At 36.7% G+C, this 14,102-nt stretch overlaps 1 protein-coding gene across 2 annotated transcripts in view; it reads left to right on the top strand.

The window, feature by feature from the left end:
* The window catches only part of LOC127430724 (receptor-type tyrosine-protein phosphatase alpha-like), a 63,193-nt gene that overhangs the window by 21,313 nt on the left and 27,778 nt on the right, over positions 1-14,102 (top strand). The window contains exons 2-7 of one of the 2 annotated variants that reach the window (XM_051680726.1): positions 9,190-9,236; positions 9,440-9,524; positions 10,680-11,084; positions 12,925-12,939; positions 13,293-13,377; positions 13,898-13,971. In XM_051680726.1, the coding sequence (XP_051536686.1) occupies positions 9,216-9,236; positions 9,440-9,524; positions 10,680-11,084; positions 12,925-12,939; positions 13,293-13,377; positions 13,898-13,971 (685 nt within the window). In that variant the 5' untranslated portion in view covers positions 9,190-9,215. The remainder of the gene's footprint in view (positions 1-9,189; positions 9,237-9,439; positions 9,525-10,679; positions 11,085-12,924; positions 12,940-13,292; positions 13,378-13,897; positions 13,972-14,102) is intronic. The other variant, XM_051680727.1, reaches the window with a different exon arrangement.

Here is a 14,102-nt window from a genome sequence, read left to right as displayed (position 1 = left end):
AGCAGCACCATTCACTAATGTGCTGGCACTGCACATACTATATATTTACTTATTAAACACAACCTTTTGTGATTCACAGAGCTATCGCATGTCTTCAAGTGGCTTTGAATAAAATGCACGAGTAATTTGAACTTCTTTAATGGTGTTTTTATGGTTCTTTTATGTAATTATTGGAGCTTGACAGTAGCAAACATTACTAACACATCGTCGGACCGATACCCGATCCGTCTAAAAGCATCAGTATCGGAGCCGATACCGATCCAGTTATTGGATTGGTGCATCCCTAAAATAAATACAGAAGCACTCTTGTTGTGAAATGAAGCGGAGTCGGAATTGCCATTCCGCTTAAGCAAAACTTGCTTGTTGAAAGTCTTTAAAGGAAACACCCCAGCATTATATATTTAATGCATCATTTATTAAAGATCAAATAATAAGGCATGTCATGTAAATAACTATAAACTCCAAAACTGGCATTTGTCTGCGCGGTCAGCGCTGCTTCAATGAGTCGTGTGAAGAGACCCGATCTAAGGGGGAGAGAGATTGAAACTGCACCCGGCTGACGCACACTCTGGGGCGGGCACGCTTGTCCCTCGCACGCACACTCGCTGCAGCTAGATTATTATGTGATGGCTCGCGAGGTATTGAATTATAATATACAGTATGTGTCACTGTGTGTTTCTTATCATAAAGAAAATAGGCAGCTTTATTAAAAGGAGAGAATTTGGTAATTTATTTAATCCAGAGAATGTTACCGACATGCTACAATAGTAAGATAATATAAATAATTTATATAGACTTGGGCTAATGGTATTGTTCCAGCAAAGCACATTGTAGCTTTAATCCTATGCTGCGTTCCATTTGTCTCGGAAGTCGGAGCTCAGGACTCGGATCGACGTCATATCCGTAAAAAAAAAAAAAAAAAAGAAATCCGAGTTGGATGCGTTCCTTTACACACAACACGACAAGTCGGAAAAAAAGATGGACACCTCCAGGAACGACTAGTATTGTGAATTTATAGGATTCCCACGTGTCCGGAATTTTGCAATGCAGTTTTCCAGTCATGGAGAAGTCATGGAAAATTAGAAAAATACCTAAATGTCCTGGAAAATATTTATTTTTCCTGGAAAATATTTCAGTAAAATAAAGTGGTTTGACTGTGTTGCTAGCAAGGTTTCCGTTACATGTACAAAAACATGGTAACGATCGGGACTCGAAAAAGGAGTCAAATACACAAATTTGTGTCATTTGTTACTGCTGGCGGCTGCGAATTGTGAAACAGCATCAAGGGTTAAGGGCAATGACACCCTCATGATTGATTACAGCAGCAGCCAATCATGTGCTTGGCAGTCGTGGTCCAACCAAGGCAGATCGCTTGATTGGTTACAGCTACAGCCAATTACGTGCTTGGCTACAGCAGCACGCGCACAGTGAGTAGCGGCACTCGTGGAACTTCTCATTCATAAACAAACTGAATGACCTGGTAGTGGTACATTTACTGAATGAGAGGGGCATGTTGTTCGTTCACTTCAGCATCGGCATGTGAGTCTACCTTGTTCATCACAGAGAGAAAAGGGCAGAAGAGCTATTAATGTGTGAAAGTGAATGGTTTTTATACATGTTGAGTGGCTTTCACATGACTCGTGTCAGCGCTGACAAATACATTGAAGTCTATGAAGTGACGCTCAACCTCGGCTCCAACGTCACACCAAAGTATTTTTCAAACACATTTTGCCTCACAAATTGTCTTTCAGAGTACAAAGCTACAATAAATATTTTAAAACTCCAAATTTATGAAGAGATATTGAATGTCTCAAAATGTATTTTAATTAATTATTACCTTATCTTTTTCCGAGTATCCAGAGACCCCAGTTATTGAACTACACAAATTACATTCACCAAAAAACATAAAACAACTAAGACATAAACATAAGTGACTCTCTTTATTTTCTGCAATTAAAGCACTTGCCATTTTTTTTCTCTACCAAATACATGTTTTCAATGTTTATTGTGCGCACCTCCCGCTTTCTTGCGTGGTAAACTCGTAAATTCGCCCCTCCATGACGCCTACTGCAACGCTTGTCACGTGGAGGGCAAAGTGTTGAGCGGAGCATTGACTCCTCGACTCAACTCATGTGAAATGTGCTTTACAATGTCGAAAGGACATTATTGAAACTTAAAATTTTTATTATTAGGCTATTATTGTTGTCTTTTCTGATAAAAGTCATGCTCAGCAGTTTAGGAAAATGATACAGTAGATCTGCTTTGTTCTAATAATGCTTAAACATTCTAGTCAGTAGATCTGACATGCACATTTTAATAAAGGAGAAGGTAAGGACATTTTTGATACTCATTATTATTATTACACTATTATTGTTGTCTTTTTGAATGAAAAGTCATGATCAGCAGTTCACAAACTGAAAGAAAACTATAGATCTACTTTGTTCTTATAATGCTTAAATACTATAAAGTCTCTTGGCAGATTTAGCACATAATACACTAATTTTTCACCACCTAGTGGCATCTCCAGAAGTAGTCACAATAGTGAAACAGAAGCAAGCCACACCAAAATACCCTTGTTTTGCAGCTAATTCTGCACAATTGTGCAGATAATTTTCTATACTTGCATCCTTAAAATAGCTTAAGTTGTTGCTTTAAGCTTATTCTTTAAAAAATAATACTGGAAAACATGTCCGTGGATCAGTGATGGTCTCAACTTTTTTGACCCTCATGAGTTTGCATCCCTGTGAGTTATAAACTTTAGACAACGATGACAGTCAGACCAATGATTTAAAAAAAATTATTTATTCACACTGGGTTGGTAGCATGGTGATTCGTCCTTCATACATCGGGATGTGAATTAATTTTCTATAATTCAATGATCGGAGTCAGCTTATACCGCTGTTACCACACATAGTATTTGGAAAACTCGGAATCTAGTCATATAAATGGCATTAGCAATAAAATGCAGAATGTCATGGAATATGACCTGTGTGGACAAATTAATGTTTGAATATACAATTAATCAAATAAAAATTGTGATATGTCCTGTTTGATAATTAAACTTAAAGTCTCTGATTTAATTGAATGAATAAATAATCTGCAAGTGATGCATGCTTCAAAATGAATGTGTAGAGACGGCCGCTCTTTCACCTCATCATGATCACCATGCACGCTCTTGTGTGTGTGAGATGACAGAGAGCACTCTGAAGTGCACAGCACATACAGACTATGTTGTTATTTAATTAAATCACAGCTTTATGGGTATTAATAATTTACACTGGGCCATGGAGCAAAGTGCTTATCTGGATTTGAGAAACTACCACCAAAAAAACACAGAACCGCAAAAATAAAAGCTCAATTTAAATGGACGCATAAATCTTCTGCATGGATATTTATGATATCTAAAAGCATACTGAAATAACTTGACAGTGGAGTGGTAGTTAGCTGCAAATTTTGCCACAGAGTGAACACGGAGCAGGGTTTCTCTTATCAGTGAGTGGGGAGGGAGTGGGAAGTGGGAAATGGATACCCGGAATGAAGATGTAGCGGAGTTATTTGTGCACGGAGGGGAAATTGTTACCACTCCACTTACATACTCTGCTCCTGAACGGCCTATAGTAATCGCATTGCAATGAGCTAAAGCTATATTACATACCATTAAAGTAATATTAAATATCACAATTTATACAAGTGATATACATATGTAGCAATCTCAGTTATAACCTGTAGAATTTACAGCACATTTATTTCAACAAGAACTGTAAAGGCCAAGAAATAAATAATTGTTCTGAGACTGTTTTAACAAGAACTATTTGTGCAAGACATCAACATGCAACCTATGCAGTAGTGCATTTTCATGTTAAGAAAAGTGTCTTTTGCTTCACTGAGGTGCAATATAATGCAATTGAGATTTAATTCTCCACATAGGATGCAGCTATTCTGGACACGCCCAAGTTACTGTTTTGGTTTGTCTGGAGACCTGCCGGTAGCTGTCCTTTAGGAACAAGTCTCTAGTGCTTTTGAGCAGTTTGGAATTTGAGACAGGCCATTTGCTCACTAAAAAATTTATGTTGTCATATTTCAAAGGAAAACCCCTATTATGGGTGTCATCTTTTAGAGGTGTGTCATTTCCTCTAATACTCATTACAGTGCTTTTAAGATAATGACCTGGGCTGACTCATCAGTCCTAAAAAAAAAAAAAAAAAAACTGGATGGGTATGCATATTTAACTAATTCAACAAAAATAAAATTATGTAATAGCCTGGCACATTTCAGAAATACTGTTTGCTTTCCATGATCTGTTAGGTGAGGGTGTGGTGCTCTCGAGCCAAATGATGGATCTGGCTGGCAATCAGACAGACGGCAAAGGAAGGAAGGAAGCAATGTGTTCCCTCGGGTTTACGACTTTTCTGCCAACTCTAGAAAAGGAGATGGGAACAGATAGACTGACGAATAATGTATAGACTGAGGCAGGAAAGACAAGACCATCTGTCCCTCCCAAATAGGGCTGGGATATTTTGTAGGACCATTTGTCTTAACGCTCTCATGCTCATGATTCACAAGAGATCACCATTCTGACTCTAATTTTTAGACACCAAATGGCCAAACAAAAATCATTGTCATATTCACAAAGTTGCCTAATTTAAATTCACTAGCAAATCATCACAAATATAGCCCTATTCCAAACTGAGGGATTTTCTGTGACCACAGCCAATATGTCAAATTTGTCCTCCACCTGTAGAATGCTCACGCATGTGCATGCTCAGCTTTTAAACAAATTATGTTTGACAACGAGCTTCCAGAATATTTGTGTTTTTGGCAAAAGAATAGCGGGCCTGTGGACACAGCGGCTGCTGTCAGTGGCGAGGCTGATTTGATTAAATTGTCAAAGATGGATGTGACTGTGCTTGTAACTTCTTTGTATGGAAATGGTCTGCTGTTTGCATAACCTTACTGCAACTTTCCATAAGGATTAACGCTGAAGCTGCACAGTTTTACATGAAGTCATTCATAGCTTGAAACGAACTAAGGCAGCATGACAAACTGAAATGAAATCCCACAAACAAAGACTGAGTATGTGTTAAAGGGAACTAGTTTTTTATATTTTCTGAAAATGTGAGTGGTACTTGTCTGTGCAAAACTCATTGCCATGGTGTTGTGGGTGGTTGCCAGGATGTTGCTATGCAGTTACTAAGAGTGTTTTAGCATATTGCTAATGTCATCTTTGGGTGTTCTAGATTTTGTTGGGGGCTAGACGGAAAAAAATCTGATCACTAGGAAAAGTAATAGCACACCTCTCCTCAACAAGCTACATGTTTTGAGGTATCATTCATCATTCACTCTGTAGAACAAATGGTGCTTGATGAGTATCTGCTGGGGTTTCATATTTAGGGTTAGGGGTTAGTTCAGTCTCCAAAGCATGATCAGTAGTAATAGAAATAATACTAGCCTTAGCAAGCACCAGTAATGAGTTGGAAAAATATGGTGGTAAGGATCAAACCCCTAAAGTTTGGCATTACCTACAGGTTAAGTTGGTTGGCATGCTGGAAAACAAGGTTGTAATTGTGGGAACCTCAACAGAAATGGGTGTATAGATGTGGGAAAACAGAATGAGAGAGAGGGGCAAGATACCAGTGTGGTTAATTGAAGAGTTTATAATGCCCAAAGAATCCCCTTCAATTATACTTGTGTGTTGAAATGTCCTATAGTGCGTTGCTTGTTCAGAGATATTTAGTTGAAAAACAGTGACTTAAAGGGATAGTTCACCCAAAAATGCAAATCCTGCTCTTATTTTGCTCACCCTCATGTTGTTCCAACCCTGTATGACTTTCTTTATTCTGTGGAACACAATAGAGAGGTTAGGCGATATATAGTCTCGGTCTCCATTCACTTTAAATTGCATCTTTCCATACAATGAAAGTGAATGGGGACCGAGGCTTGAAACATTATGCAAAATTTGCATTTGTGTTCTATGAAAGAAAAGAAGCAAAAGGGTAAATGATGATGAATTCCTTATTTTTATTATTATCTTTTTTTTAATAAGGGAAACTTTATGCTAAATCATTGTAATTTATCAGTTTACGAAGTTACGTAAATGTGGTGTAATTATTGGAATTCTCGAAGCAGCTCGAACTGACTCTTGATCCGTTAAAAGCTCTCTCGCAGCTGTGGGTGGATTACAGGGCGTGATCTGCTGATGTTTCGATGTCAGGGGTTGCTAAGAGGCCAGTGGAAGCTGATTTGCCCCTCCCGTAGAGCAGCAGCATCACGGATACTCATGCTTGATGAGTGTCAGACAGGCTGGATTATTTCAGGGTTATACCCTTCAGATTGGGACTGGGATTATCACAGTTTAGTCAGTGAGGCAACACTGAGATTACAGCATAGGTTGACTGCTGGCACTGGTCTTCAGATGGTGTGATTATATTTTTCACTTCCCACATCGAACCATCTGAAAATCACTCATTGAATCCATGGACCAAATCTGCAGGCAATCTGATGGATGAATAAAGATAAAGATTTAGGCCTGTCGTGATTATCAAATAATCGTCTGATCGCGGTTATTTGAGATAACCGTGATTATTGTGTGCTTCAAATTCCAATCACATTATAATGCACAAATAAGGGAATTTTAAGAAAATATACAGTATAAATGCCATGAATGGCACGTTTGTGTTTCGTTCAGTTAAACTCCAAACGTCACTGAACCGCACCAAAGATGTCAACCAGAGCAGCTCCTGTCCGCAAGAATGCATGATGCGCTCACCTTCAGCAAAGGCTCGCGGCAAACTTCTGTGAAATTTAAACAAACAAAAATAAACTTTGATAATGAACGCGTTATAGTGCTCCGGCTTCACTTTAAACAAGTGTGTAATGGCAAATGTTCCTGGTCATAGCGGGTTCATACACGCATGTCTAGTATCTGTTGCTATTTTCTAGGATGATACATGGTCATGCGTGCTGTATTTAGCTGGATCATGACAACGGTTGTAAAACAGAGGAAGTTGGATACTAACTTTTCCAAATTGGCAAGACACATACAGTATGCATCACTGGAGTGTTTTTTATTTTATTTTTCCATAGTGTTTCTTAAAAAAAAGTTTTCAGTGTTTTCTAGTTTTTTCGTTTGTTTTTCTGTATATATATATATATATATATATATATATATATATATATATATATATATATATATATATATATATATATATATATATTTTTTTTTTTTTTTTTTTTTTTTTTTTTTTAAGTTTTAGTATTTTAGGGCTGTCAAAGTTAATGACTTAACTGACATATACATTTTTACCTCTGCATTCGTTTCAGTTAACCAAAATGTTTTCATTTAGGCCATGTCCACACTGAAGGACCCTTAAGAATGAACAAGTTTTTGTGATTTAAAAAGCAAGACACAGAGCACTGAATAGAACAGAGGTCTCGAGACACATTTTTAACAGTAGCTTTAACAGTTCTTTTTAACTTCACACGATGTCTAAAAAATGTGGCGCTCCTGTAAAAAGGGAGATGCGGTGCAGCGCCCTATTCTTAAAAACTGAGCCAAACCCTGCCGCTAAGGTTGGGTTGCAGACCTCTATTGCATGTGTAGAATAACCAAATTGTGATTCTGGTATCCCAATACAGACACATGGTTAACTTGCCAGCATCCCTACTGTCAAGTTTAGGGGTTCTCACTCTTCTATGGAATAAGATCTTCTGTTTTATAATGTTGTTATAGCTTGATCTACCACACAATATATACATAGTTGGTAGTGAAATTTGATGATTCCCTATGCATATTTTGATACCACAATATATAATAATACTTTGCATTGTTTCAAGTTATTATTCAAGACAAGTCGACAGCCTGTAATCAAATAAGAACAAAGATACAAATGAATAAAAAATAAAAGCAATAAAAAGAAACAAATTAAGAACTTTTTTTAACAGCTTTAAAAAATTAACAGCAGTAGCCTGTCAAGTATTCAAGTAAACATTCAGAATTAAATGAAATGTAACATAAAACTACTAACTACTGGTCTTAAGTGTTTGATTATATTCTATTAATAATTTTTAAAGCTACTAAACCTATCCAATCAAGAGCAGTGAGTGGTTAATTTGTATTATTGTTGTTTGATTAATATTAACGACATACTTATCAGCGGCATGTATTAGGTTACATTTAAACTTCAAGTCTGACATTTTGATACCAATCCGCTGCTTTGTCCCACTGTTTACCTTCACTTTAGACATTACTGACTGTATTTACATTAATACCTTGCCAAGAAGACCTGTAGCAGCCAAAAATGTAATAACAACCGTTAATGTAATAACTGCCAATAACGTAATACATTTTCTTTTCTTAATGTAATAAAAGTCAATAATTTAATAACTTACCAATAATGTAATACAATTTCTGAACCAATAACATAATACATTTTGCCCATAATGTAATAAGTTCTTACATTATTGGCTAGCTATTACATTATTGGCTGAGTTAATAAAAAATAAAATAAAAAATGTATTACATTATTGGCAGTTATTACATTAACGGTAGTTATTACATTATTGGCTGAATAGTTAAGTGTATTTGACTATGGTGCGTATCCGCATTACCACGAGTGCTCTCGGAAAACGCGCATGTAAAGCGCACACATAAACCACCTGTCAGTCAAACGGTGTGTGGCTACAGACACAAAGAAATTAAAAGCTAATAATTTCTTTAATAATTTTGTTATTTGTGTCTTTTCTCTCTCTGTTCTCTTTCCCTTTTAACCTGTTATCGAGATCAACCAGTGGTTCTCTTGCGACTGACATAATGAGCATCCCTTGTCTAGTGCATGTTTACATTGGAAAACAATTTAAAAACGGCCTGACAGATGCAAAAAAAAAAATACACTTGGTGCCAGTTGTCCCTAATACATTTCATTTGAAAACCCTGATTTCCGTTTCCTAACGCCATTTGTTTTTCAAAGTAGGCAAACATAGCAAAATCAATGCGATTTCAAGCGAAAACGTATTTGTGTGGGAGTGGCCTTTGTATTTGTTTTAATTTCCGTTAACATTATAAACACTGCTTCTGAATAGACTGGAATTTCATCTAAGAATTTAATGATAAAATATGTGATTATAGATATGAAGGTTTACAACACTTCTCACTGAGTTTTAATTGTAGTTTCTCTCTTTTGCCATCTACAGGAGATCGTTGTGCGAATGAGTGAGTGATGCGGGTTTCGTTTCTGCAGGTAAGTGTGTGACACCTCACCCTACCTCCAACTGAACAGCCTTTCTCAAACTTTAGGTTTATTTGATCCTTGACAACCACGTCACTTGCTAAAAGCCGATCCCCATTACAGTGTATGTGCAACTCTGTTGACATGAGAAATAATGAAATGGTGCTAATTTATTATCCTGAAACATGTAATGGATTGTGTGTGTGTTGTTTCAGGGCAGTATGGGTGTCTATCCTCTGCTCCTGCTGCAAGTGGCCTTTGTGGCCCTCAGGATGGCCCAGGCGCTCCCTGACCTTTCAGGTAACAAACTCACACAAAAGTCATGGTTAATGTTCCGGTAATATTCTTTCTCCCATGAAACAACTAACTAATTATTAGGGATGGGCACAGGTGCCCTTGTACTTGAGTACTCAGAACCATGTGACCATAATGACAGATCATGAAAACACAATAATTTTGACTTTTCCAAAAAAAAAAAATAAATAAATAAAAAAATCTATTTCAAAATATTTTATTTATAATGTCATATTGTGCTGTACTTTAAAGCAATGTGGGGTGATAGAGCTTAAGTTTTATTTAACCTGGTATACCACTGACACCAGAGATTAAATGCAGGTATACTTGTTCTAAAAAGTTAGAGAATTCTAAAATCCAATAAGAGCCACCAAAAAACGTAAAGCATTTTAAGGTCCTCGTTGTTATCCTACAGATATAGCCTACTGTATATTGCCAAGATGATTGCTTAGGAATTGCCTTGAGGATGCACCATTTCCTTACTCACATAATTGCATTTTGAGCAAGCCTGTTCACTCGGCAGCCATCTTCTCAATGCCTTGAGAATGCCTTTCTTGTTATGCAAGGACCGCTCCTATCTACTTGAATGGGGAAAGACTGAAATCTCTGAAACTGTTTGGCAAGCTTTTCAGTATTATGTTTCAAACCGCCAATACAATGACAACATTTCTAGCATAACTTTTAACTCTTTAGCCTATGAAACCTGTGTTCAAAAGGTTTAAGACAACTTTTTGTTTTTTCGTAGTACCAACGGAAAGTATCAACTTTTGGCTGATTAATCGATGTGGCAATTTTGGCAGTTATATGCTTACAATGGACGTCTATGGAGCAAATGAACAACGATTCCATCATAGACTTCCATTGTAAGTTACCTGCCAATGACATTATCGACAGCATGCCCCCAATTTCAGTAATAGAAGACGTAATGCCTGACATGTAAACCTACCTTATTTGCAGTACCCATAGAGGTAAATTGGTGGCTATTGGTACTGCATTGACACAATAGCTAGTTAATCAGGTTTTTTCATCAGAGCTGTTGCAATATTGTGTATTTTAGTACAACTGGAATGCTGTGTTGAAAAATTAGGATCCAGAAAGTACATATACATATTTTGCAGTATCTTTTGTCTAAAAGCATTACAATCTCTCTCTCATTTGCAGTCCTGACCAACAAACCTACAGACCCTCCTCCCACGTCACCCTCTGTCATAGTCGCCCAGGAGCCCCCATCAATCATCCCAGCTGTGACACCGTCCCCTGAACTTGTTGCAACAACAAGCATCAATAACACTGAGGGCACAGTAGATGTTCCCACAGCCCCGCCTGTCATTCCTCCTCCAACTTTGCCCAGCCCAACCGATGCACCACCTGACCCTTCAACCCCATCTGCCATGTCCCCTTCCCTCAGCACCACCAAAACTGGGGATCGGGAGACTACACTTTTAACTACAGCCGAGACCACAACTTCAACCGCTCTCTCTTCCACTGAGGCATCTACAGAGCCTGAGACAGACACTCTGTTTGCCCCTACACATGCCTCCACAGCTGATGTCAGCAAACCTCCAGGTACTGTTTGTGTTTTTGTGCATTTTCAAGCTGATTGATCCCTTCTTTTAATCTAGTGCTTTCCAGCTGCTTGTAAGAACTACATTTTGGGGATGCATCAATGTATCGGCCACTAATATGTACAGTATCAGTCAGTTATTGACCAAATTGAAACCACCAGTATACCAGTAATAAGCATGAAAACTGCTATATAAAAAAATTGTTTATTTATAATTAATTACTTAGTTATTCCATTTTATAAAGTTTATAACAATTTTGGTAACACTTTACAATGAGGTTGTATGTGTTAATGTTAGTTAAACTCATTAGCTAAAATAAACAAACAATGATCAATAATGAATCTAATTAATCTTTATTAATGTTAATTTCATCATATAGTAATGCATTTTTAAAATGCGAAGTTGTATTATTTAGTTCATGCATTATGAACTAACAATGTACAATTGTATTTTTATAAGTTAACATGAACCATTAATAAATGGTTGGAAAAAAAAAACCATTGTTAGTCCATGATACCTAATGCTGAAACTGATATTAACTAATACAACCTCATTGTAAAGTTTTTCTATATACTGTATATTTTTTGCTTAATATAAAGTAATACCTACCTAAATAAATGAAATCCGAAAAAGTAAAGCATATCAAATATATGCATAATACGTATTTGTAATGGTCTATCGTAAAATGTAAAATGTGAGTTCTGTTGTTTAGAACTTAGAACAGAAGTGCAAAAATGTTTTAGAAGTGTAAAATAAATCATTTTCCCACATCAGTCATCATGTTAGCATATTATTTAACCTATATATATATATATATATATATATATATATATATATATATATATATATATAATTTTTTTATTAATATTATTATCATTATTATTTTATTTTTTTTATCTTGTATTTAAATTTCATTGTGGCCTGTCATGTGGCCATTTATTGAGAATTATTTCTTGTTCGAACAATAAAATAGCATTTGTAGTACCTCTATGTAAATTGTTTTTAGCATAATTCCTAATCAAAACAGTGATCTGATGACAAAATAAGGTAACTGGCAAAAATTGGTATTGGCATATAGTTTTTGGTTAAAATCAGTATCGGCCAAAAATGTTAAAGAGATACAGTAGTTTACCCAAAAATGAAATTTCTCTCTTCATTTACTCACCCTTATGCCATCCCAGATGTAAAATAATATTTTAGCTCTGTTGGTTCATACAGTGCAAGTAAATTGTGACCAGAACTTTGGAGGTCCAAAAAGGACATAAAGGCAGCATAAAAGAAATCCATAAGTCTCCAGTGGTTAAATCCATATCTTCAGAATCGATATGATAGGTGTGGGTGAGAAACAGATCAGTATTTAAGTCCTTTCTTACTGAAAATCTACACTACACCAAAATGTGGAAGTGATTTTCACTAGCCACCTACTGCTTGAGGCTGGTCAAAGGTGATGATTGATACTAAAAAAAAAGGGCTTCAATATTGATCTGTTTCTCACCCACACCTATTATATTTCTTCAGAAGACATGGAATAAACCACTGGATTACATTTATGCTGCCTTTATGTCCTTTTTGGAGTTCTGGTCAATATTCACTTGCATTGTGAGGACCAACAGAGCTGAGATATTCTTCTACAAATCTTAATTTGTGTTCTGCAAAAGAAAAAGTCATATACTTCTGGGATGGCATAAGGGTGAGTTAAGGATGAGAGAATTTTCATTTCTGGGAGAACTATCCCTTAAATATTTGTGCATTCCTACAACATTTGCACTTTCCAATATGTTCTCTTGTACATATCTGACATATTGCTGTTGTTATTTTTCTGTTTTCCTCATGTAATGAAGACGATGAGGGACAAGGTAAATTTTGGCTACCTATTTTTTCTCTTCAATATGTTCTAATGCAGAATCAAGCTGTTTTTCTAGTTACCATCCATTATTTAACAGTTATTTATACAGAGTTTTTTTATACACTACCAGTCAAAAATATGGACACACTTGGCTGCATTTGTGTCTCATGATCTTAAAGACTTTTAGATCAAAAGGCTTATGCTTAAATGCTTAAAATTAGATTTGTTGGCAGATAAAAATTGTGATGATTTTTATGATTTTTTTTTTTTTTTTTTTTTTTTTTTTTTTTTTTTACAAAACACAACAAACACTACATTTGAAAGAATTTTGTTTTAATGTCTCTTTTTGCCCTTTACAACAAGATGACACTGCAATCATAGCCGTGATGGTTGCCCTGTCCTCTCTCCTGGTGATTGTCTTCATCATCATCGTCCTGTACATGCTCAGGTCAGTTCCAGTATGCACAAAATTTCAGCTTCCCATTCAATAAATAAGTGCTCATAGTCTTGCAAGCCTTTCAATATATTGCATATCACAAAGAGCTCAGAGACAAAGTTATTTGTTACTAACAGTTTCAGTAGCGGTTCTAGCTTGTATGGCGCACTGGGCGAAACCCACTTAAGCACCTCTCCCCCCCAACAAAAGTTGTTGGCGGCAGGGGGTGGTGGAGTTCAGGGCGCCAACTTGTCTGTGTGATGCCAATCCCCCCCCACCCTCCCCGCAAGATGCCGCCACGGGCGGCTTACCATTTCGCCCATGCCTAAATCCGCCCCTGAGCAGTTTGAACATAGAAGGACACCAGCACACACACAATCATAAGAGAACAGACACAGAAAAAAAAACTGTTCAAGCCTACGCAGAGAGCTCCATTCATCAGGAAACCCACAATGACAGCAGGGGGCCAGAGGGCTGAATTGTCAAGTTACCATGGCAATGATTGGCTTTTTGTTCTGCTCGGTTGTGGCAGGTTTAAGAAGTACAAGCAGGCAGGGAGCCACTCCAATTCCTTCCGCCTGACCAATGGCAGAGCTGACGACACAGGTAGGAATAAGAAAATGTTTCTGTGCGTCTGTATATTCTTGTGAATATTTTTCTGCAAGGAACAGTTGACAGATAAATTTAAATTCTGTCATCACTTACTCATTTACATTAATTCCAAACCTGTATGACTA

The sequence above is a fragment of the Myxocyprinus asiaticus genome, chromosome 40, assembly GCF_019703515.2.
Source record: "Myxocyprinus asiaticus isolate MX2 ecotype Aquarium Trade chromosome 40, UBuf_Myxa_2, whole genome shotgun sequence".
NCBI classification, from domain to species: domain Eukaryota; kingdom Metazoa; phylum Chordata; class Actinopteri; order Cypriniformes; family Catostomidae; genus Myxocyprinus; species Myxocyprinus asiaticus.
Note: the sequence above shows the minus strand (reverse complement) of the source record. Positions and strands in the feature narration are given on the sequence as shown.